This window comes from Dendrobates tinctorius, unplaced genomic scaffold, assembly GCF_039654945.1.
Source record: "Dendrobates tinctorius isolate UK_male_01 unplaced genomic scaffold, ASM3965494v1 ptg000102l, whole genome shotgun sequence".
Lineage (NCBI taxonomy): Eukaryota > Metazoa > Chordata > Amphibia > Anura > Dendrobatidae > Dendrobates > Dendrobates tinctorius.
In genome coordinates this window covers 8515567-8541871 of record NW_027361770.1, presented here as the reverse complement: position 1 = coordinate 8541871, position 26305 = coordinate 8515567, and the positions used below count along the sequence as shown (strand labels likewise).

The window sequence follows — 26305 nt, the reverse complement described above, 5'->3', positions numbered from 1 at the left end:
GTCACCAAGAGCACGCAGTGTTGTCCTGTCTGCATGTACACAAAGTGATATAACATCTATGGCAGAGGGTGTCACCGTCAATAATAATCAATTGGTTTACAGATTAAACAGTTGTAGAATAAAATAAAAAGGAACATTCTCACAAAATCAGATGACTGTATGGAGGGGGAGATAATCTTGTACTCTCCCTCAGGTGTTGTCCCAACGTGTTTCATTCAAGCCTAATCATCAGGGGACTCGCTTGTAATAGGAGATAAAGTGCTAAGTGCTGTGCTAGAGACATGTGGTCCCTCCACTCTCTATACTGTTCTGCAGAGAGTGAAAGCAGAAACAGGGCTGCTTTAAATAAGAAATGGTTGTTAGAAAAACACTCACCACTTCCTGTTAAACGATCCTTAGAAGTAGCATAATACAATATAATCTCCTCCATGAGGCGGGCATATCATCAAATGAGCGCACCAGGCACATGTATGGCGCTTCCAGTTGGTGGTTTCTGGGTTGTTGACCCCCATGAATACTACCCCTTCAGTATATTTGTGGCGCATCGGTATGTGTAACGCTTCCGGTTCTTGAAGCGCACACTGAGGTGGTTTACAGGCTGTCAGCTCACAGCATTACCACCCCTTCAGTAAGAGAGCGGCACATGAACTCTTGTGTCATAGATCCTGTCTCTGGAACGCAAGCCGAAGAGCTGCTAAGGAAATGGAACACATCGGAGCCGCATATTCTACTTATAGATACCAGTGCCTCTGGTCGATCATATAAACCATGGAATAACTAATCAATTCAATATACATAGCTAATGCCACCTGCCGGTGATAAGCAAACATTTAAAGGCTATAGCCCAAATGAAATTAGTGAATGCTGTTGAAAAGGCTAAGAAACCCCATTAATAAAACTGAGAAACAGTGATGAGATACCATATATGGAAATGAGCATGCTCACCAACTCTCCATTTAAATTCTTTAATGGTCTTACCAACATATTCCATACCGCATGAGCCGGTGGCCTTATGGATTATTATTATTATTTATTATTATAGTGCCATTTATTCCTTGGCGCTTTACATGTGAGGAGGGGTATACATAATACATACAAGTACAGTAATCTTAAACAATACAAGTCACGACTGGTACAGGATGAGAGTGGACCCTGCCCGTGGATAACACCTTTGGTACTGCAACTGGCAAATTGTTTGATCCAGTACTTTTTTCCTGTCATGTTACTCACAAAACTGTTACGTGTGTCTATGAAGCAACCTTTTACATCACTATTAAGCCAGGTCTTTGGTTCATAGCCATTTTGTAAGGCCTTCAACAATGTATCATTCAAAGACCTGGCTTTCTTGCATGTAATTAATGGCTCTTTGCTCAGACTCGTGCCAATGTCTGTGTCCATATGGCGGATAGGCCAGTGTCTTCTCAAAATGTCCCGCATGCGGGCTGCACCATTGTCAAAGGTAGTGATAATTCTAGATACATCTCTATCCTGCTTTTTGGGTTCGGGATTTAATAAGTCCGTTCGGTCTTTATTTCTTATTTCTCGATATGCATTTGTGAGGAAATTTTGCGGGTATCCTCTAGTTACAAATCTATTCCTCAGTTCCTTAGCTTGAGTCTCAAAGAGAGCATCAGTGGAGCAATTCCTGAGGTATTGTCCCTTAGGGATACCTCTTTTGAGATGTTTGGGGTGGTGACTGCTCCATTGTAAGAAGGCATTGGTGGCTGTAGGTTTTCTATAAATGGAAGTACTCAGCTGACTTTTATCTCCTTTTTCGATTGAGATTATCCAGGAAGGGCAGGAAGGAAAGTTCAATTGCCAATGTAAACAACATACCAATCTCATTATGGTTAAGTTTGACGACGAAGTTGTTAAACTCATCAACTGAGCCCTTCCATGCAATCAAGATGTTGTCTATATATCATGTCCAGATTTCCAGGCCATCAGTTTCCTCCATGTCATTGCCGTGAACCACAGTCTCTTCCCACCAGCTGAGGAAGAGGTTGGCATTGTCAGGGCACAGCCCATGGCTTTTTCTCTCAGCTAGTGGTAGATCCTGTGGTTAAAAGTAAAAAAATTCCTGGTTAAGCAAAATCGACGAAGTCTCAATATAAATCGATTGTGGTCCTGAAACTGGCAACCTCTCATGCTCAAAAGGTATTTAACAGCCTCCAACCCCTTGTCGTGAGGAATGGAGTAGTATAGAGCTTCCACGTCTACACTAGTGAGGAAGGATTCAGGATCTATACTCAGACCTTCTAGATGACGAAGAAGGTCAGGTATACCTCACACAAAAGATTGTAGTGAGGAGATGAAAGGAGATAATATACGATCCAAATAGATACCAGCGTTTTGACAAAGACTGCCTACCCCTGACACAATGGGCCTATCTTTTAGAGGATGTAGGCCCTTGTGAGTCTTGGGTAGGCAATAAAGAGTAGCAGTTACGGGACAGCTAGGAAGAATAAAGTCAAATTCAGATTTGGTGATCACCTTACTCTCCAAGCCTTCCAGCAGAATATCTCTCAATTCATTGCGGTATTCAAAGCTAGGATTGTGTAGAAGGATTTCATAAAATCCTCTATCCTCTAGGATGGATTCACACATTTGCTGATATTGATCAACCTCTAAGATGCCAATGTTGCCCCCTTTATCAGAGGGTTGGATCACATTGTCATCCCATTCAAGCCGATTAGTTGCTTCAATTTCTTTTTTTGAGCAATTATAATTGCATTGGATGTGGCTCTGGGATGGTTCAGTCAAATCAGTAGTTACCAAATTACAAAAAAATGTCAACTGCTGACAGGTCACCAGAGCAGGGTGGCATCTTGGTGCTCTTGTCCCTCACTTCTCTAAAGGGGCCCGAACCCAACAAATTGGGATCAGTCTCACCAATGCTTTGGAGCAATCTAACCTCTGCTAACATATCTTTTCGTATACCTAATTCAGAACATGTACGAGATTCCTGTTTACTGTATTAAATAATTTTTTCCACCTGATTTTACGCAGAAAGAGATTCAAGTCGTTGACCATTCTGAAAAGGTCAAAGTTAGTATCGAGGACAAAAGAGAGACCCTTTCTCCGCACTGACATCTCAGAGTCATCCAGGACTCTGATAGAGAGATTGACAACCTGGATGTCTTGATCATCAGAAGCGGCAGAGGCACCCATTTCCCTTCTGACTATAAAATTATTTTGACTCGTTTTACATATTTTCTGGTTTGAGGTAATCTGTTCCTCAATGGATACACTTGATCTAAAAAATGACCACCCTGTGTGCCTTCTGGTCTATCTTTAGGACCCCATGTTCCACATCCCCTGCCTCTCCCACGATTCCTCCCTCTAGATGTCTTGTTCCTATTTTTGGATTCAGAGAAATCCATGTCTGTTAAGGAGAGTTCGGTTTTGAGGTCGGGGTTAGTCCCCTTAGTACTCAAAACCAGGTAAGCCTTATTGTCCTTAAAGTCTTGTATATCTCTCATGTATTGTCGGCGTTTCCTTTCTTTAAGGTGATACTGAAATCGTTCAATGTGAGTGTGTAACTTAGATTCTTTAGTTATAAAATCTGTTTCTGTGGAGAATTTTTTGGGGATCTCTATCTGTTCCTTTAATTTATCGTTAAGAATTGTTAAGGTAACTTTTTCTTCCTCAAGTAATAGTTGCATAAATCGCAATGAGCTTTCAGTTGCCTCTTTTTCTCACTTATGTACAAATACTAGATTTTTGTGTCTATTACCAGCTGTCAAGTTAATTCTTAAACCTCAGAGAACAATTTTGGCCATAAGGTAACTCTCTAAACTTTGAACCTCCCATCATGAGGTGATCTGGTCTCTATAAATATGCTGTAGCTCTTTGAAAGCTATATTGTAAGTAGGAAGATATTTCTTTTGTTTGAATGCTTGTTCTGAAAATATCTCCTTTGCTTCTGACAACCAATGGTCTGTGTTGAGGCCTACAGACAAAAAGCCTTCCAGACCCTGAATAGGAATTGTATGAAAAAAGTTATGATGGGACTAAAATCCACCAAATATTATCTGTATAGATTTCACCAAAGTGAATATAGTATACAGAAAAAAGTGAGAATTAAAATAAAACTTTTAATATACCTATTAAAATGTAAAAGAAAAAAAAGAGATGCTCTCTTTGAGACTTAAGCCAAGGAACTGAGGAATAGATTTGTAACTAGAGGATACCCGCAAAATATCCTCACAAAATCATATCGAGAAGTAAGAAATAAAAAGACAAAACGGACTTACTAAATCCCAAACCCAAAAGGCAGGATAGGTGTTCTGCCTTCTTCCATGTATGTTGCTGTGTGGATTCCAGCATACAGCTAAATCTTTCATCCACTCCCAGTAACAAGACTGTATGGGTGCTTAAGTCTATTATTTATTGGGATTATATGGACAACAACGGGAGATGATAACAGATGGTATAGTAGGACACAGAAGTAGATGATATGAGAGGTTGTTGAACACAGTTATGGATGATTCAGGTAAAAACTATAAGAAACAGATAATGCAGCGTGTCAGTACTGGTAGACAATATCACAGCAATACAGGGTACTATCACAACAGTAGCAATGATACAGGATGCTGTTATATCGGTAGCATGCATTATATAGAAGCTGAGCAATACAACATACACAGCAGTAAAAGAGAAAGAGATATCTAAAACAACTCATGGTTGCCAGCTTTACATTCACTGACCAGAGGATGCATATAACTATAATGCAGTGTAATAGCATTACAGGAGCTGAACATGCATTGCAAACATCATGAGGCATGCACTATGGCCAGCTAACACAGATGCATAACATATTTTACATAAATGCATTAAACCTTACCGGAATCCGCTTGTTATAAGCAATGGTTTTGCATGGAGCTGAGCACATGTGAGCTACTCAGGAATCCGGCAGAAATGGTTACATGCTGCAAACCCGGGAAGAAGAAGGGCGGTTCTGAACAGTTAACCATTTAGGGAAACAGAAGATTCCAAACACATGAAAAAGAAAAGAGAAGGACAACTATGACACCTAAAAGCCATAGCTGGAACAATACTTAAAAAATACCTTGCTGCACAAAATTGGCAGAACAATAGGGATGTATCTAGTTTTATCACTACCTTTGACAATGGTGCAGCCAATGTGCGGGACATTTTGAAAAAACACTGGTATATCCTTCGTATGGACACAAACATTGGCACAAGTCTGAGCAAAGAGCCATTAATCACATACAAGTAAGCCAGGTCTTTGAATGATAGATTGGTTCATAGCCATTTTGAAAGGTCCTCAGCAAGGACCTGGCTTAATAGTGATGTAAAAGATTGCTTCAAGTGTGGCCGCTGTGTGGCATGCCCCTACATAGACACACGTAATAGCTTTGTGAGTAACATGACAGGAAAAATGTACTGGATCAAACAATTTGCCAATTGCAGTACAAAAGGTGTTATCCGTAAGGCCACCTGCTCACGCGATATGGAATATGTTGGTAAGACCATTAGAGAATTCAAAAGGACAGTTGGTGAGCATGTTGGAGATGTTGAACACAAAAGGGACACTCCCATCTCCCGCCACATCAACAACGAACATAATGGCCTAATTAGCAGCCTAAAATTTATGGCAATAGAAAAAGTGTCCAGACCAGTTAGAGGGGATAACTGGGATCAGTTACTGTTACATAAGGAAGCCAAGTGGATTTTTTATTTAAATACTATAACACCTAGCGGTCTCAACGATCAAATCAACTATCGGTGTTTCATCGGAAGCCCCTTCCCTATCTTTTAAACCATATCTTAGTGTTAAGCAGACAAGGTTATTTCCATTCATACCCAATAAATCCTGTATTTATAGTGCTACCAATTTATTGGATTAGCATGAATGTGTTGTTTTCATGTATGACACCTTTTACCCTTGAATTACATATATGGTATCTCATCCTTGTTTCTCGGTTATATTATTGGGGTTTATTAGCCTTTTCAACAGCATTCACTAATTTCATTTGGGCTATAGCCTTTTAAGCTATGTATATTGAATTGATTAGTTATTCCATGGTTTATATATCCATCTAATATATAAAGCTCAAAGTGTGTATGTGTGTATGTATGTGTGTATGTGTGTGTGTGTGTGTGTATGTTTGTTTGTATGTCCGGGATAGGCATCCGCACCGTCGCAACTACAGCCACAAAATTTGGCACAGTCACACGTCTGGAGCCCGAGAGCGTCCTAAGCTATGTTGTGAGGCGAAATTTTAACCTTGCGCGTTCCAATTCACCAAACAATGTTGCCCCTATCTACATACTGGGGGAAAAAGTGTGTGCGCGTCAAGCCCCACCACTCATTGTGATGTCACAACGCCCCTATTTGCATACTGGGGAAGCAGTGTGTGCGTATCAAGCCCCGCCTCTCATTATGATGTCACAATGGTTGCCATGGCGACGCTGATGTCATCAAAGGTTGCAAGCCCTGCCGCCGCTCATTATGATGTCATAATGGTTGACTATGGATTGGAGGATGTGTGATGAGTATATGGGCACCGGACTATGGGATGGAGGATATGTATGACAGGTATATGGGCACGGGACTATGGGATGCAGGATATGTATGATGGGTATATGGGCACGGGACTATGGGATGGAGGATATGTATGATGGGTATATGGGCTTGGGACTATGGGATGGCGGATATGTATATGGGCACGGGACTATGGGATGGAGGATGTGTGATGGGTATATGGGCACTGGACTATGGGATGGAGGATATGTATAACGGGTATATGGGCACGGGACTATGGGATGGCGGATATGTATATGGGCACGGGACTATGGGATGGAGGATGTGTGAAGGGTATATGGGCACTGGACTATGGGATGGAGGATATGTATGACGGGTATATGGGCACGGGACTATGGGATGGAGGATGTGTGATGGGTATATGGGCACTGGACTATGGGATGGAGGATATGTATGACGGGTATATGGGCACGGGACTATGGGATGGCGGATATGTATATGGGCACGGGACTATGGGATGGAGGATGTATGATGGGTATATGGGCACGGGACTATGAGATGGCGGATATGTATGATGGGTATATGGGCACGGGACTATGGGATGGAGGATATGTATGATGGGTATATGGGCACGGGACTATGAGATGAAGGATGTGTGATGGGTATATGGGCACTCGACTATGGGATGGCGAATATGTATGATGGGTATATGAGCATGGGACTATGGGATGGAGAATATGTATGATGGGTATATGGGCATGGGACTATGGGATGGAGAATATGTATGATGGGTATATGGGCATGGGACTATGGGATGGAGGATGTGTGATGGGTATATGGGCACTCGACTATGGGATGGAGGATATGTATGATGGGTATATGGGCACGGGCCTATGGGATCGTGGATATGTATGATGGGTATATGGGCACGGGGCTATGGGATGGAGGATAATTATAATTTTCTATAACTAACCACAGTTAGCTACTATGCCCGGGCAGCGCCGGGCTCTTCAGCTAGTTCATTATATGATCGACCAGAGGCACTGGTATCTATAAATAGAATATGCGGCTCTGATGCATTCCATGTCCTTAGCAGCTCTCCGGCTTGCGTTCCATCGACCGGAAGTTCCGGTCGCGTATCTACGACACAAGCGTTCATGCGCCATTCACTTACTGAAGGGGTGGTAACGCTGTGGGCTGACAGCCCGGACACCACCTCAGCGTGTGCTTCAAGAACCGAAAACACTACACATAATAATAATAATAGTAATCTTTATTCATATAGAGCCAACATATTCCACAACGCTTTACAAGTTTAACAGTTTCAAAACACAAGTCATAAGTAACAACGATAACAATACATTAAAGCAAAACAAGAAGACCCTTCTCGTGGGAGCTTACAATCTACATTGAGGTGGGGGAGATACAAAGTACAGGTGTGTATTTACAATGATGTATTTACAATGACGGTCCAGCCATCTTGATGGAGTGAGGGACACATGGAGATAGTGAATGGGCTACACATGCACACTTACACATAAAGTGACTTTGATTAGTGAACGTGATAGGCCACTCTGAACAAATGCATTTTGAGAGAGTGCCTAAAACTGTGCAAATTGTGGATTGTCCTAATTTCTTGGGGTAGAGCATTCCAGAGGATTGGCACAGTGTGGGAGAAGTCTTGGAGTCGGGAGTGGAAGGTGCGGATTAGTGCAGATATTAGTCGAAAGTCATTTGCAGAGCGCAGCAGTCGGTTAGGCCAATAGACAGAAATGAGGGAGGAGATGTAGGGGGTGCCGCACTGTGGAGAGCTTTGTGGGTGAGAACAAGTACTTTGAATTGGATCCTATAATGAATGGGCAGCCAGTGTAACGATTGGCGAAGAGCGGAGGCGTCCGAGTAACGATTAGCCAGATGGATGACCCTGACTGCCGAATTAAGTATGGACTGGAGAGGGGAAAGTCGAGTAATGGGAAGGCCAATTAATAGAGCGTTACAGTAGTCCAGGCAGGAGTAGATCAGGGCGACATGAGGGTTTTTGTTGCTTCCATGGTGAGAAAAGGGCAGATTCTAGAGATGTTCTTTAGGTGTAAGCTGCAAGAGCGGGCAAGAGATTGTATATGGGATGTGAAGAAGAGATTGGTGTCAAACATAACACCCAGACAGCGCGCCTGCTGCTGGGGTGTTATTATGGTGCCACCCACGGAGTGGGAAATGTCAGATTTAGGGAGGATATTAGACAGTGGGAGCAGAAGAAGTTCAGTTTTTGAGAGGTTAAGTTTCAGATAGAGAGCAGACATGATGTTGGAGACTGTGGACAGTCACTGGCGTTCTGTAGTACAGCAGCGGTAAGGATGGGGGATGACTTGTACAGTTGTGTGTCATCAGCATAAAGATGGTACTGAAAGCCAAATTTGTTCATGGTCTGTCCAATTGGGGCCGTGTAGAGAGAGAAGGGAAGGGGGTCAAGGACTGAGCCCTGAGGTACCCAGACAGCAAGAGGAAGAGGAGATGACGTGGAGCCAGCAAACAAAACACTGAAGGAGCGGTCAGAATGATAGGAAGAGAACCAGGAGAGAGCATTGTCCTTAACGCCTAGTGACTTGAGCCTAGAGAGTAGGAGACAGTGGTCGACAGTGTCGAAAGCTGCAGCAAGGTCGAGAAGAATGAGCAGAGAGTGGTCACCGTAACCTTTTGCTGTCAGAAGGTCATTAGTAATTTTGATGAGTGCAGTTTCAGTCGAATGTAGGGGGTGGAAGCCGGACTGTGAAGGGTCTAGAAGGGAGTGAGTGGAGAGGTAGCGGGTAAGGTGGGAGTAGACTAGGCGCTCCAAAAGTTTAGAGATGAAGGGGAGATTGGAGACTGGTCTATAGTTGTTTGTGCAGGATGGGTCGAGAGCGGCTTTCTTTAGTAATGGAGTAACGATAGAGTGTTTGAAGGAGGATAGGAAAATGCCCAAGGAGAGGGAGAGATTAAAGATTGTATTTAGGGGAGTTGTGACAACTGGAGAGAGAGACTGGAGGAGATGTGAGGGAATGGCTTCGGTAGTGCATGTAGTCGGATAAGAAGAAGAGAGGAGTCTGGAGACTTCTTCTTCTGTGATAGGATAAAATATGGAAAGTGAGCCAGAGGAAATGCAGGGAGGGATGGGAGTCACACATATCGATGCGCTGCAAATATACTGAAGGGGTAGCATTCATGGAGGTCAACAACCCGGAAACCACCTCAGCATGCAGTCCACCAACCGGAAACGCCATACATGAACCTGGTGCGCTCATTTGATGATATGCCCACCTCATGGAGGAGATCATATTGTATTATGTTACTTCTAGGGATCATTTAACAGGAAGTGGTGAGTGGTTTTCTAACAACAATTTCTTATTTAAAGCAGCCCTGTTTCTGCTTTCACTCTCTGAAGAACAGTATAGAGAGTGGAGGGACCACATGTCTCTTTAGCACAGCACTTAGCACTTTATCTCCTACTAGATGGTGGCCCGATTCTAACGCATCGGGTATTCTAGATTATGTATGCAGTTTATTTTTGAAGATTTAATAATAATGCAATAATTCACCCACCAATCCTGATATGTATGGTTCTCTCACCCCCAATCCTGATATGTATGGTTCTCTCAACCCCCAATCCTGATATGCATGCTACCCCTCAACCCCCTATCCTGGCATACACGGTCCCCTGACCCCCCAATCCTGGAATGCATGGTCCTCTCACCCCCCAATCCTGGTATGCATGGTCCTCTCACCTCTCTTTCCTGGTATGCATGGTCCTCTTACTCCCCTTTCGGGGTATGCATGGTCCCCTCACCCCCCAATCCTGGAATGCATGGTCCTCTCACCCCCCATTCCTGGTATGCATGGTCCTCTCACCTCCCTTTCCTGATATGCATGGTCCCCTCACCCCCCTATCCTGGTATGCATGGTCCCCTAACCCCCCCCTTTCTTGGTATGCATGGTCCCCTAACTCCCCAATCCTGGTATGCATGGTGCCCTCACCCCCTTTCCTGGTATGCATGGTCCCCTCACCCCCCAATCCTGGTATGCATGATCCCCTTACCCCCCAATCCTGGTATGCATGGTCCCCACACACCCCAATCCTGGTATGCATGGTCCCCTCACCCCCCTTTCCTGATATGCATGGTCCCCTCACCCCCCTTTCCGTGTAGCCACGACCAATCAGCATCGCGGCCCTCTGTCCGCGACCAATCAGCAACATGGCCCTGTAGCCGTGATCAATCACTGCTGCGGCCCTCTAGCATATAAAAAAATAATATTAAAAATAAAAAAAAGTTATTCTCGCCTTCCGACGGCCTCCTGTCTTCTTTCCACGCGCCCGGCCTCGCGTTCCCAGTAATGCTTTGCGGCTTAGACCGCTGATGACGTCTGTCTTCTTTCTCGCTCTCGCGAGAGTGACGTCGGTCTTCTTTCTCACTCTCGCGAGAGTGACGTCATCAGCGGTCTAAGCCGCAAAGCATTACTGGGAACGCGAGGCCGGGCGCTTGGAAAGAAGACCGGAGGCCGTCGGATGGTGAGAATAACCTTTTGTTAATTTTAATATTATTTTTTTATATGCTAGAGGGCCGCGGCAGTGATTGGTCACGGCTACAGGGCCATGTTGCTGATTGGTCGCGGACAGAGGGCCGCGATGCTGATTGGTCGTGGCTACACGGAAAGGGGGGTGAGGGGACCATGCATACCTGCGCCCGATTGAACGCTGCGCCCCACTGCGCCTGCCGCTGATTGGTCGAGGCATGGCGGCCGCGACCAGTCAGCGGCAGGCGCAGCTTACCATTAGAAACAGCTGCGCCTGTCGCTGATCGGTTGTGGCCTGGCGGGGGCCTGGCAGCCGTGACCTGTCAGCGACCCGCGATTTCGGTTACAGACAGACACGATAAGGCGTTTATATATATAGACTAGCTGAAGAGCCTGGCGTTGCCTGGGCCTAGTAACCAACTGTGGTTAGTTATAACAAAATTATAATGATTATATTGCACATAAAAACATTTCACATCATATATTCAACACTACTGATTTGTAACACAAATTAACTAAACGATTACCCAAGTATCCTCTCCTGTGTGATACTTTCTGCTGAGCTGTGTATCTAATTCTATCGTGTGTTACTGACTGCTCAGCCGTGTATCTAATGCTATCCTGTGTGATACCATCTGCTGAGCTGTGTATCTAACCCTATCCTGTGTGATACTGACTGCTGAGCTGTGTATCTAATCCTATCATGTGTGTTACTGACTGCTCAGCCGTGTATCTTATCCTCTCCTGTGTGATACTGACTGCTGATCCGTGTATCTAATCCTAACTTGTGAGATATTGACTGCTGAGCCGTGTATCTAATCCTATCCTGTGTGATGCTGACTGCTTTGCCGTGTATCTAATCCTATTCTGTGTGATACTGTCTGCTGAGCCGTGTATCTAATAGACGATAACACCATAGAAATGATAAGAATAATAGGCCTCAGTTACCACAACTGTCTACAAAGAAAACTGTTGCTGATAGCAACCAATCACAGCTCATTTTTCATCTTCTAAACAGCTCTGGGACAGCGTGGCGAGTTTTGAGTGGTGACTTTTGTGTTTCGACTTTTATGTGGCGAGGTTGGTGTATGTGTGGTGAAATGTGTGCTGAGAGTGGTATATGTGTTGAAGCACGTTGGTAGTGTGTGGCGCATTTTGTGTGTGTGTTCATATCCCCGTGTGTGGTGAGTATCCCATGTCAGGGCCCCACCTTAGCAACTGTACGGTATATACTCTTTGGCGCCATTGCTCTCATTCTTTAAGCCCCCCTTGTTCACATCTGGCAGCTGTCAATTTACCTCCAACACTTTTCCTTTCACTTTTTCCCCATTATGTAGATAGGGGCAAAATTGTTTTGTGCAAAATTTTATGGCTGTAGCTACGACAGTGCAGATGCCAATACATACATACACTTTTTCCCCATTATGTAGATAGGGGCAAAATTGTTTGGCAAATTGGAACGCGCGGGGTTAAAATTTTGCCTCAGAACATAGCCTATGATGCTCTCGGGGTCCAGACATGTGACTTTGCAAAATTTTGTGGCTGTAGCTACGACGGTGCAGATGCCAGTACATACACTTTTTCCCCATTATGTAGATAGGGGTAAAATCGTTTGGTGAATTGGAATGCGAGGGGTTAAAATTTTGCCTCACAACATAGCCTATGACGCTCTCTGGGTCCAGACGTGTGACTGTGCCAAATTTTGTGGCTGTAGCTGCGACGGTGCGGATGCCAATCCTGGACATACACACACACATACATACACATACATCCACTTTGAGCTTTATATATTATACTAGCTGAAGAGCCCGGCGCTGCCCGGGCATAGTAACTAACGGTGGTTAGTTATCGCAAATTATAATTATCCTCCAACCCATAGTCCCGTGCCCATATACCCATCATACATATCCACGATCCCATAGGCCCATGCCATATACCCATCATACATATCCTCCATCCCATAGTCGAGTGCCCATATACCCATCACACATCCACCATCCCATAGTCCCATGCCCATATACCCATCACACATCCTCCATCCCATAGTCCCATGCCCATATACCCATCATACATATTCGCCATCCCATAGTCGAGTGCCTATATACCCATCACACATCCTTCATCTCATAGTCCCATGCCCATATACCCATCATACATATCCTCCATCCCATAGTCCCATGCCCATATACCCATCATACATATCCACGATCCCATAGTCCCGTGCCCATATACCCGTCATACATATCCTCCATCCCATAGTCCAGTGCCCATATACCCATCACACATCCTCCATCCCATAGTCCAGTGCCCATTTACCCATCACACATCCTCCATCCCATAGTCCAGTGCCCATATACCCGTCATACATATCCTCCATCCCATAGTCCAGTGCCCATATACCCATCACACATCCTCCTTCCCATAGTCAACCATTATGATATTATAATGAGCGGAGGGGCTTGCAACCTATGATGACATCAGCGTTGCATTGGCAACCATTATGACATCATAATGAGGGGCGGGACTTGATACACACACTTTTTCCCCATTATGTAGATAGGGGCAAAATTGTTTGGTGAATTGGAACGCGCGGGGTTAAAATTTCGCCCCACAACATAGCCTAGGACACTCTCGGGGTCCAGACGTGTGACTGTGCCAAATTTTGTGGCTGTAGCTGCGACGGTGCGGATGCCAATCCCGGACATACATACATACATACATACATACACACATTGAGCTTTATATATTAGATTACAAGCAACTCCCAAGGAAGGAGGTGCCAGGTCAGGTTTATAAAGGATTTCAATGAGGAAATCACAGGATGAAGCCAATTAGGAACTGGAGATTCTCAGGAACAATATAAGTACTGGTATCTGGGTAAGCAGGGAACTGTCCAGAGACATGAATTGCGGAAGTGGAAGAGCTTTTGCCTGGTGCATAGGAGTCGCCGTTTTGGAGTACTGACATCCTTTCAGAAGAGAACTGTATCACAATTCCTTAGCCCACCCCACACAGTTTCCTGCTTGTAGTGGTGGGAACTCCTGCTTGTTTGGCAGTTTGGACCATCTGCATTGTTGTGCTCCTGTTCCGAATTGCGCTCTCTGCTAATGTTATAAGAAGCGACATTGGTGAGTGAAGCTGGCCATAATCGGTAGCTAACATCATGCACCAACGATCTTAGGCTACATTCCCCCGATGAGCTTTTTGGTGACTTTTTGATGTTGCAGATTTTCTACAGCATTTCTGCACCCATTTAGTAAGATAGCTTATTTTTTTAAAAATCTGCAACATTAAAAACTCATCAAAAGCTCATTGTGGGAATGTAGCCTTAACCATCTTCAGTTCAGCAATTGCAAGCACAACAGAAGAGCGCTTGGAAGCACTTCACATACTAGGTGACTGCTGCTAGACTGTAGCAATATAGGTTAACTTAGGTGATAAGCTGCAAACAATAAAAATAGTATTATTCTTAAATCGGTAAATTATCATTGATAAATTACAGTATTTCTTGTTTTTATAAGCATTTTCAAATGATATTCATTGTTTCACATGGGACTGTACCTTTAATACTAAGCGAATTTAAGGTAGTGTTTCACTCTCAGGGTTGACTGCAGACCTTAACAGATTATCCATTTTAATGATACTACAGTAATAAACATTGATAATTTGTGTAACGAAGCATGAAAATTGTTAAGGAATAAAATGTAAATGACTGGGATTGTTCAATACACGTCTCTAAATGTAATAAGAGGCGGTTGCATTTTACATTAGTGCTATTTATATTTGTCATTTACATTGTTAGGATATTAGGATACAGATAAATAGGAATACTCACAGGAAATCCAGATGTGCCAGTGGGACCACATTCTCCTGGTAGCCCATTAGGTCCATATTCTCCCTATAAAGATTGGTTTGAATGGTATAAGTTTGAATGGTATAAGTTGAACAGAGCAGGTCAGATATGACCTTGGTCAGATTTGATATCATTTGAAGTGACATCTTTAAAGTGACACATGAGAAATATACCAGAAATAGACCAGAAATCGGTCAGACGGTAAGACTAACCACTGCTTTCTTACTTTACTTGCTTTTTTTTTTTAACCCTGCTCTTTAACCATGCTCACATTTGTATTCACCTTTTTTCTCCACTAATCTTCACTCTCCTTCACGATCCCCAAACCCCTGCACCCTTGAACCAAATAACTATCTCCCCCTCTCTCTTACCCCCCACTTCGCTTTATCTGCAGACATACTCTTTAACCTCAGACCTCTCCTACTAAAATACAATACAAGACGATCACTCTCCTTCACCCACCTGCTTTCCCTTTCTCTGCCTCTTCTCACTGCTGGTGACATATTCCCCAATCCTTGCCCCCCTGCCTCATACATCCCACTAATCCTCACCCCTATCTTTCTCACACTAAGAGAAACTACAGCAATCCCTCACACTTAAAACCTGTGCCACTGACCCCCACCCTCCCGCACCCTCTTTCTGGAGTACTTTGGAATGCTCACTCCATCTGCAACAAGCTCCACGTGATCCATGACCTCTTTACCTCACGCAACCTTTCCTTCCTGGCCCTCACTGAGACCTGCCTGACGCCCCCTGACACGGCCTCCCCAGCCGCGCTGAGTTATGGCGGCCTACACTTTACCCACACTCCTCGCCCTGGCAACAGACATGGTGGAGGAGTGGGTTTCCTCCTTTCTAAAAACTGCTCCTTCAACCCTATCCAACCCCCACCCTCCCTTATCCTCTCTTCTTTCGAGGTTCACTCTGTCCGTATTTACTCTCCCTCTAATCTCCAAATGGCTCTCATATACCGACCATTGGGCTCAGCCACTACCTTCATCGACCATTTCTCCACCTGGCTCCTCCACTTTCTCTCTTTTGACATCCCCACCATCATCATGGGGGACTGGACTTCAACATCCCCATTGATACCCACCAGCCAGCAGCCTCCAAACTTCTGTCACTTACCTCATCCTTTGGACTTAGTCAGTGGTCCTTCATAGCCATCCACACAGATGGACATACATTAGACCTCATCTTCACCTGCCTCTGTTCCCTATCTAATCTCACAACCTCTCCCTTCCCCCTATCTGACCACCATCTACTCTCCATCCTTGTCCTTCTCACCTGCCCCCATGTCCAGCCACTAGCACATCCTTGCAGAAACCTCGCACACCTAGACATTCACAGACTCTCAGACTCTCTTCTACCTCTGTCCTCCATATCTTCACTCCACAACACGGACAGTGCCACCGCTTTCTACAATGCTACCCTCACATCAGCCATAGACTCAGTCACTCCTCTCATGAATGGCAAAGTGCGATAAACCAATAAACCAATTGGCAACCCTGGCAGAACAACCTCACCAAAAAACTTCAACAAGCATTCAGGGTCGCGGAGCAGCGTTGGAAGAAAACACGCCTGCCAGACGACTTCACTACTTTCAAACAAGCTACACTTGCCTTTAAATCAGCCCTCACCTCTGCTAAACAGACCTATTTCACAAACCTTGTATCTTCATTATCCCACAACCCAAAACAACTGTTCAGCACATTTAACTCTCTCCGCCGCCCACCAATGCCACCTCCAACTCCCCTCATCTCTGCTGAGGACTTTGCCACCTACTTCAAAAACAAGATCGACCAAACAAGGCAAACCTTTACAGTTCCACCACCCCAACCACTCCACATACCAGACCTGTGCCCTTCCCTAATAATCTCCCTCTCCAACATCACTGAAGGAGAGCTTACTCATCTCCTTTCCAAATAACACCTCACCACCTGTGCGCTTGACCCCATCCCTTCCCACCTGCTCCCCAACCTCAATAACATGATCATTCCAGCCCTAACTCATCTCTTCAACCTATCTCTAACTTCTGGTACCTTCCCCTCTGCTTTCAAACATGCCACCATAACACCCATCCTCAAAAAATCAAACCTTGACCCAACTGCTATGCCCAGCTATCGCCCCATATCACTGCTACGGTTAGCTTCCAAACTCTTGAACAGCATGTCCATGCTCAACTTTCCTCTCACCTCTCATCTAACTCCCTCCTTGACATCCTCCAATCTGGCTTCTGCCCCCACCACTCCACTGAAACTGCCCTGACCAAAATTACTAATGACTTACTCACAGCCAAAGCTAACAAGCTCCTCCTTCTTGACCTGTCCACTGCCTTTGACCCAGTTGACCACTGCCTACTGCTACAGATTCTTTCTTCCCTTGGCATCAAAAACCTTGCCCTGTCCTGGATTTCCTCATACCTTTCTGACCGCACATTCAGTGTTTCCCACTCCCACACTACCTCCTCATCCCGCCCCCTCTCTGTTGGAGTCCCTCAAGGCTCTGTCCTGGAACCCCTACTTTTTTCCATCTATATTCTTGGCCTAGGACAACTCATAAAGTCTCATGGCTTCCAGTACCACCTGTATGCAGATGACACTCAGATCTACCTCTCTGGCCCAGATGTCACCCCTCTGCTGTCCAGAATCCCAGAGTGTCTATCAGCCATATCCTCCTTTTTCACCTCTCGCTTCCTAAAACTCAATGTAGACAAAATTGAACTCATTATCTTTCCTCCATCTCACGTATCTTACCTACCCGATCTATCTATTATGGTAAACGGCATCATGCTCTCTCCGGCACCTGAAATCCGCTGCCTAGGAGTAACTCTCGACTCTGCCCTCTCCTTCAAACCACACATCCAAACTCTTGCCACCTTCTGTCGCCTCCAACTCAAAAATATTTCCAGAATCCGTCCCTTCCTCAGCTCTCAATCTACTAAAACTCTTGTACATGCCCTCATCATCTCCCGCCTTGACTACTGCAACACTCTCCTCTGTGGCCTCCCTGCTAACTCTCTTGCACCACTCCAGTCTGTCCTCATTTCTGCTGCCCGACTAATCCTGTCTCTCCCTTCTGCAAATCCCTCCATTGGCTCCCAATTCCCCTACGAATCCAGTTCAAACTACTAACAATGACCTACAAAGCCATCCACAACCTTTCCCCTCCCTATATCTCTCAACTAATCTCCCAATATCTTCCCTCACATAACCTTCGATCCTCCCAAGACCTCCTACTCTCCTCCAAACTTATTCGTTCCTCACACAACCGCCTCCAAGATTTCTTCTGAATATCCCCTATCCTCTGGAATTCCATGCCTCAACACGTCCGATTATCCATCACCCTTGGAACCTTCAAACGGAACCAGAAATACCATCTTTTAAGGAAAGCTTACAGCCTGCAATAACCATTCTGCCACCTCACCACCGCCTGAGCTGCCGCCTCATCACCACCAGAGCTGCTGCACTCCCGACCTTCTGTCTCTTCCTCACTATCCCGTAGAATGTAAGTCCGCAAGGACAGGGTCCTCTCCCCTCTGCACCAGTCTGTCATTGTAAATTTGTTTACTGTTAACGATATCCATAACTTTGTATGCAAGCCCCCTTCTCATGTATAGCACCATGGAATTAATATCGCTATATAAATAAATAATAATAATAATAATAAAGATAGGGGAGATTTTTGCAATAAAGAAATTCATAAAATATGACTGACCATGGCAACAAAGGAAAGCAAGAATGGATAAAATCAAATATGTTGCAACATTTTAATGGTTTTACACATAACTGAGACAGTGAAAAGTATTTCAACTACAGTACCAGTCAAAAATTTGGACACACATTCATGCAATGGTTTTACTTGGTCTTACTGAAATATGCACATTGTCGATTCAGGCTGAAGGCAGCAAGTCCCCAAAGGAATACATATGGAAGCATACACGTGAAACAAACCAGAATATGTGTTAAATCTTAGATTCCTCAAAGAATTCCCCTTTTATTCTGATGACAGGTTTACAAAGCTTTAGCATTCTTTAAAAGGAGCCTTATCAGGTAGTAAGCTGGAAAGGCTTCAAATGAACAGGTATGCCTCATCAAGAGTTAATTTGTGGTATCATCAGCATTCAGAAATTATTTGTTACTGTCAGGTGAGTTTTGCAGAGTCAGTGTTGCTACACAGTTCCAATAGTGCTGAGCTCTTTTCCACAATATGTGGCATAAACTACTCAACTAAGTAAAAAGAAACGATAGTCCATCATTAATTTAACATGTGAAGATGAGTTGTGGCGCCCCTGAGGCTCAGTCGCCACAGAGGTACTGCACCTTCTCCTAAGGTGTGGTGCCCCACCATCCAGGTAAGGCCTCTTTCACACATCAGGTTTTCGCCGTCAGGCGCGATCCGGCGCTTTTGACAAAAACCGGATTCGGCGAAATGCAATGCCGGATCCGGTTTCCCCCCCATTGACTTGCATTAGAGCCGGATCGAGCCGGATGGCCATGCGTTTCATCCGATTTTCGCCGGATCCGGCAATGTGACGCGATCCGGCGTCTGGAAAAAACGGCTACTGTAACGTTTTTGTCTCCGGCGAAAAAGCCGGACACGCCGAATCCGGCGTGTCCGGCTTTTTCATACAATGAAAGCCTATGAGCGCCGCAATGTGCCGGATCCGGCGGCCGGATCCGTTTTTTTTGGTCTGAGCATGCTCAGTAGCTCTGCCCACAAGACATATATAAAAGCAAGACAGTGGGACCCTCAGCCACACCCAACATGCCACCCAAGCCAAGAACCAGGAGCAGGAGAAGGCAGCAAACATCTGCAGCAGCACCATCAGCACCACCCCAAATGGAGCAGCATGCTGAACAACGGGAGGGGAGTCCAGCAGCAGATGAGAGACGGTAATTATCAAATCCCCCATTTCTCCAAACTAGGGCTATGGAATATCAAGATATTCATTGGCCCTTTGTTTCTCTTTATTCAACAGCCGCCCAATAGATGCAGCAGCAGCAATGGCAGCAGCAGGAACACCACCCACAGCCATGGAGTCTGGCCAAGAGGAAGACAGCACATCTTCTTCTGGGAGCCCTCCCTCGCATCGTCAGCGTTTGACGATAAGTTTTTATTTCCAAAATCCATCATCTCTGTAATATATGTCTATTCATTGCCTTTTATTTCAAAACAGGAATCACAAGATGAAGAGGAGCTCCCAGAAGAAGAAGGAAGGGGTGGACAGACACTTGGAGTGGGCTCACAATTGGTAAGTTTTTTGCATCAAACGCAGAAACACAACATCACACTACACACAACACATAGAAAACAATGTTCTGCAGACCACACACAGCAAACAAATGCCTACATCCAAAGACATAACATTTTTTGTTTTCTTCTCTAATCTTCCCAATCTGGTGCTCGGCCAAGAGGTCCTCACAGTGCCTCCCAGGGTCGTCGGCGACAGCAACGCGGCGGTCACCAGCGTGTAAGTATAAATATTTTTGCTTTGTTTTTTTTGCACTTTTTATTTCATTTCTTTTGTGGAGGCTAATTATGTTATTTTTGTCTTTTTCTTTAACAGCCTTCACAGCGTGCTCCCGACTCTGACGGTGAGGATGGAGGGATTGATGTGGACCGCCTCATCGATCTCGTCAGAGAAAGGGAGCCGCTCTGGAATATGGCTGACCGCCGCCACGCTGACCTTATCGTTACCCGACGACTCTGGGAGGAAATCTGTTCGCTCCTTGTGGACCGCTGGGAGGACCTCGAAGCTCGGGCCCAGATTAAAGAGCGTAAGTATATACAGTACCGGTTGCTTGATTTAAACCAGTGTTTCCCGAACTCCAGTCCTCGTGGTCCCCACGGATCATGTGTTCATGATTTCTATTTACTTTGGAAATCCTGAAAACATGACCCCTGGGGAGCATGAGGACTGGAGTTTGGGAAACACTGATGTTGTATACTAACCACTTTGTCCTTTCTTGTTTCAGGGGAGAGAATTGTGAAGCGGTGGCGGTCTGTGAGGGATCGTTTCAAGAAGGAGTTCAATAAAGAGATGCGGGCCCCGAGTGGATCTGGAGGACGCAGGAGCAAGTACAAGTACGCACGAGCCCTGTCGTTCATCCGGGAGACAATGCTCACCAGAAGGTAAATATTACACACCACATGTGACAAAAAAATGTTTAGATGTAACTTTTTTTTTCAGCCAGGGCCATACCATGTCACTATTTTAATTGTTTTTTTTTCTCTTTATTCCACAGCACGGTGAGCAGCACTCGGGAGCCTGCACGATTGGACCCTTCTGAGGCGATCCCTGAGGAGACCGGCACCGAGGGACACTTCGACCGCCCCGGTACATCTGCACCTTCCCAGCCTTCCCACACATTCGACGCATCTGTCCCATCCACCAGCCCAGGAGCATCGTGGCCGCCTACATTACATGAAGCTGCTGGTGAGGAGATCGCTTTCCCTTTACCCCACCCTTCTGCCCCTGCCACCTCTAGTACACCTAGGGCGGCAGCGGCAGAGGGGTCAGGAAAAGAGTTATGCGCCAGAGTTCTTGCATCTGAATGCATCTTTCCAGAACTGTCTAAAAGTCTTGTCAGAGCAAATCTCCGCAGGCTTTCAGCAGATCAACTCCAGCATTCTGGAGGTGAAGACACTTCTGCAAACCACGCATTCAGAAGCAAGATCTTCGCCAAACCACACCTTTTTCAGGTCTGTTGTGGAGCGCATGGCAACACTATCTCCTACCCAGCAGATGCATGTAATGCATTCGTGCCACGGTGCTCTACAGCAGGTTACCTCCCAACCTCCACCTCCCACCACTGTAGTTCCTCCACCTGCACCCCCTCCAGCCACTTTCCATCCTCCCCCTCCTATTACATCTGCACCCCCTCCAGCCACTTTCCATCCTCCCCCTCCTATTACATACCAGCAACCTACCCAGTACCAGCAACCTCCCCAGTACCAGCAACCTCCCCAGTACCAGATATCCCCCCACTTCCAGCAACCTGCCCCGTATCAAACTCCTTCCCCGTACCAAACTCCTTCCCCGTACCAAACTCCTTCCCCATACAACTTTCCATCAACATCATCTGCTCCTACAGTCCCTGCCCAACCCTCCACTCCACCGCCCACCACCTCTTCTGCCTCCCACATGTCCACCCATTATGTAGCTTTTTCCACACCATCACCTCTAACTGTTCCTTCCCCACCACGATCCCAGTCCTCTCTCCACACTCCCATTGTCGAAGTGTCCCGCAGCCCCTCCAGCAGTATTTCCACCCCACACTACACAGATTTGTAATGTGTGTTTTGTAATAAAAATGCCCAGTTTTTTTTCAAACCTTTATTAAAAAAGTTTTTTTAACTTTAAAAACAGTTTACAAACAAAAAAATATTTTAAATAAAAGTTAAATTATTGTTTACACTGGTTGTCTGTCATTTCTTTCTGCGGCGAAATATGTTTAAAAAAAAGGTTAAATAAAGGTTATTTAAAAGGTAAAAAGGTATTCAAAACCAGGTATATAACTGTGGGTAAATTTTAGCTTTTTGCCACAGTTGTGTTCCTGGTTGTGTTTGAAGCAAAGTATTTCACCTAAAAAGTTGTGTTTATTGTTGGTGATTTCCTAACAATGTACACAACTTTTGTTAAAAGATGAAATACTTTGCATAAAACACAACCAGGTACACACCTGTGGCCTAAAGCTAAAAATAGAGACCATGACAAGATAGCCAACTTTGGTTGGCAAAGGTATATACTGTTGGTACAGAAGGTACACAAGTTTGGTTAGGGCACAAATCTTTCACACTCTGTCATCCTGCCAGTGTACTCTGCCTTGAGGTGACAAAGTATAGGGCAAAATTGTCCCTCATTACTGAAACCGTCACAGAACTTCTAGTGGTAATGTCATGGTAATCTTGCAAGGTGGTTTCTTCAGAGGTGTCCTCAATGGAAATGGGTTCCTTGCAGATAACAAAATTGTGGAGTACCACGCAAGCTTTGATCACCTCGTCCACAGTTTCTGTCTTGAGGTTGATCGCAGTCAATAGGACCCGCCATTTGGCTGTCAGAATACCAAAGGTACATTCAATCATTCTTCTTGCTCTTGTGAGGCGGTAATTAAAAATGCGTTTTGGTCTTGTCAATCCTCTGCTAGAGTACGGTTTCAAAAGGTGTTCTGACAGCTGGAAGGCTTCATCCCCTACACAGACAAATGGCATAGGTGGACCAGATGTTTGCGGCAGCGGTCTAGGTGGTGGGAACTGGAAGGTGTTTCCATACAGTTTACGCCCCATGGCAGACAGTTTGAAAACTTGAGAGTCATTGGAGCGGCCATAGGCCCCAATATCAACAGCAATAAATTTGTATTCCGCGTCAGCGATGGCCATGAGGACAATTGAAAAATATTTCTTGTAATTGAAATATTCCGATCCCGATCCGGCTGGCTTTACAATGCGGATATGTTTCCCGTCCACAGCGCCCAAGCAGTTGGGAAACTGACATATCTGTTGAAACTTTTCTGAAATTTCAATCCACCTCTCTGTTGTGGGCTCTGGTAAAAACTCTTCAGCTAAGGAGTCCCACAGTGCACGGCATGTGTACTTCACTATTCCAGATATGGTGGAAATCCCGAGTCTGTACTGGAAATGCAGTGACGAAAGGGATTCTCCAGTTGCAAGAAATCTGTGGGGAATTAAAAAACAATCAATTAGTTTAAAATCACAGCATTACATACCAAAACTCAGCTATAACACTTGGAGATACAAACTACCACCAACAAGATTGCAGTGAAAGTGTGCTCTGATGCGAGCACATCCAATAAATGTGGCTTACCTTAAAGTCACCATCAGACGCTCTGCGGGTGAAACAGAGAAGCGGCAATAGGTGTCCGCTTTTCTTATGAGGTGTGCAATGCGCTCCACCAAGTAATCAAAATTCTCCATTTTCATCCGAACATATCCAAAAAATTTATCCGGGTTTCGTCGAAGGTCCATGCAGAGTGTAGAATAGACCCCACGCGTCATTCTCTTGGCTGTGATGGGGTGGATCCACAAACGTCGTCTACGATGCCTGATGCGCTGCTGTCTCGCTCTCTCCTTCTCCAGAACAATCACCCTCAAACGATTCGCCTCCGCTCTAAAATCCGCCAAATTCTTCAAAATATTTCCAATCACAACATCCATCTTCACCAGTAACTTGCTCTTCTCTCCAACCTGCACTTTCTCCTCGACAACCTGTCAAAGAAGGGCTGTAGGAACACTCTATATATAGTTTTCCAGTAGCCAATCCCGTTCGGAAGGCCACAAGGGTCAATTTTAAAAACCGGATCCGGCGTAATCCGTCGAAAAACGGATAGAAAAACGGATGAACCGGTTGAGACGGATCCGGTTTTGTCTGTCAAGAACAAGACGGATCCGGCAGAAAACCGGATCCGCCACATCAGGTTTTACAAAACATTTGCCGGATCCGGCGTTCCGGCACGACGCCGGATCGCGCCTGACGCCGAAAACCTGATGTGTGAAAATAGCCTAAGTTGGAAGCTCCTGACCATGCTCCAACACTCGCACCCCACACAATAGAGTAGCTCAGCACAACCATATTGCGGCTCTTTGCTTAGAGCGAGGCAGAGCACCTTTGGTGGTTCCCTGCTTGGAACACGAGACGTGCTGGGAGGTGGGTGGAGTTCAGAATATATATATGAGTGGGATGGTTTAGGATGACAGGTCAGTCTGACAGGTCAGTAAGGAAGGAAGCCACTCGGGAGGAGTGGGGATCCCTGGAAGAAGGGATGGAGGAAGGAGTGCTGCAGCTGCCTCAGTGACCTGAGCCAGCTGGCATGGGAAAGGAAAGCCTGAGCTTCCATAGAAGGGAAAGGACAAGTACAGAATGTAGGAGTAAAAGGTAACACAGAGGACGTGGGTTAGAGGAAGAACCCTGCCTAGAAGTTCTAAGTGCAAGGCCGGGGCCCGGTCCCCAAGGTTGTACGAACGCTAATGCTTCTGCAGCAGACACCGGTGGAGTAGTGGGCTGTAAATGCACTACTCCCATCTAAGACTTGAACGCACAACAGCAATACGGATAGAGAGCCGGGACTTAGGAGTAGAGAGTCCCCGAAGCAGGCTACAGCTGTCTGCCGTGCAAGTAGAGTTCTTGGGAACATCTGTCAGGAGGAACTCCAGTGTAACACGGTACTGGAGATCTTCACACTTAAAGGCGCTATAGAGGAGACGTTCAGGAAAGGCACATAAGTTGGCGGAGTGTGGAAGGGAGCTTTCCATCTTGCCTGGAGGTTGACTGAGTCCATGACCTGGAGGACACGGCACAGAAGCGGGCACTACAGACTGTGAGTAAAGCTTTGGAACTACATGCCCTGGTGTCCTCCATTCCTTCCTGCGTCCATCTGCCTGACACTGCTACATCCCCTGCGCCAGATACTACATCACCTAAGTGTCTCCACATCTACACTTCCATGGGACAACAGCCCTGCCTGTGGAGGGCTATACCATCATTGCTGCACAGCACCATCTGTCCCGGAGGATCTGCATGCAGCGTCGGCTTAACACCTCCCTTGCCGAACACCACAGGTGGCGTCACGAACTATTCATCTAACTACATTCCACTATTCACATCTTCCTATTACTTGGGCGCCCATGGCCACGGTCCGGGTCACCGCTGCTGTGACACATCCCACTGACACCGGCCCCGTACTGAGTACCCCACAGCCCTGGGAGGGCGACCTAGAGTCAATCTGGAAAATTGCTAGTACCTTGAAAGTATCTGCAAGTGCAATCATCAAAATTTTCAGTCACTATCATGAAACGGGCTGTCATGAGAACTTCCAAAAAAAGGAAGACTGAGAAATAGCACTGCTGCATAGGATCAGTTCATCAGATTTACCAGCCTCAGACGTCAGAAATTGGCAGCTCATCAGATAACAGTCCTCATAAATGATACACAGTAATCAAGTAGTAGACACTTCCTAAAATCAAAAGTCCAGATGAGGCTGCTGTGAAAACAAGGTCCTTATAGTCAAATTGCTGCAAAGAAGTCACAACTGAGGACTGCAAACAAAAGACTAGGTTGGGCGAAGCAACTCAATGCCTGGGCATTAGATGAATAGATACCTGCATTGTGATTTAATGAGACAGATTTTGTAGATGCAGAAAAGACTGCTAATGGATCGCCCTCACCCAGGGCGGCGGGGTACTCGGTACCGGGCCCGTCGATCTCAATGGGAGTTGTCACGATAGCTGTGACCCAGTCCGTGGCCCGGGCGTCCATTGTAAAAGGGGAATGATTGCAAGTGCGTGTGGATGATGAATAAAGTTTATGAATGAATGATTCGTGACACCACCTGTGGTATTCGGCAATGAGGATGTTAAGCCGACGCTGCAGACAGATC

General features: G+C 45.5%; 1 protein-coding gene across 1 annotated transcript in view; it reads right to left on the bottom strand.

Moving 5' to 3' along the window:
* The window catches only part of LOC141099719 (uncharacterized), a 772310-nt gene that overhangs the window by 101674 nt on the left and 644331 nt on the right, over positions 1-26305 (bottom strand). The window contains exon 22 of the mRNA XM_073587712.1: positions 14892-14954. Coding sequence (XP_073443813.1) covers positions 14892-14954 — 63 coding nt within the window. The remainder of the gene's footprint in view (positions 1-14891; positions 14955-26305) is intronic.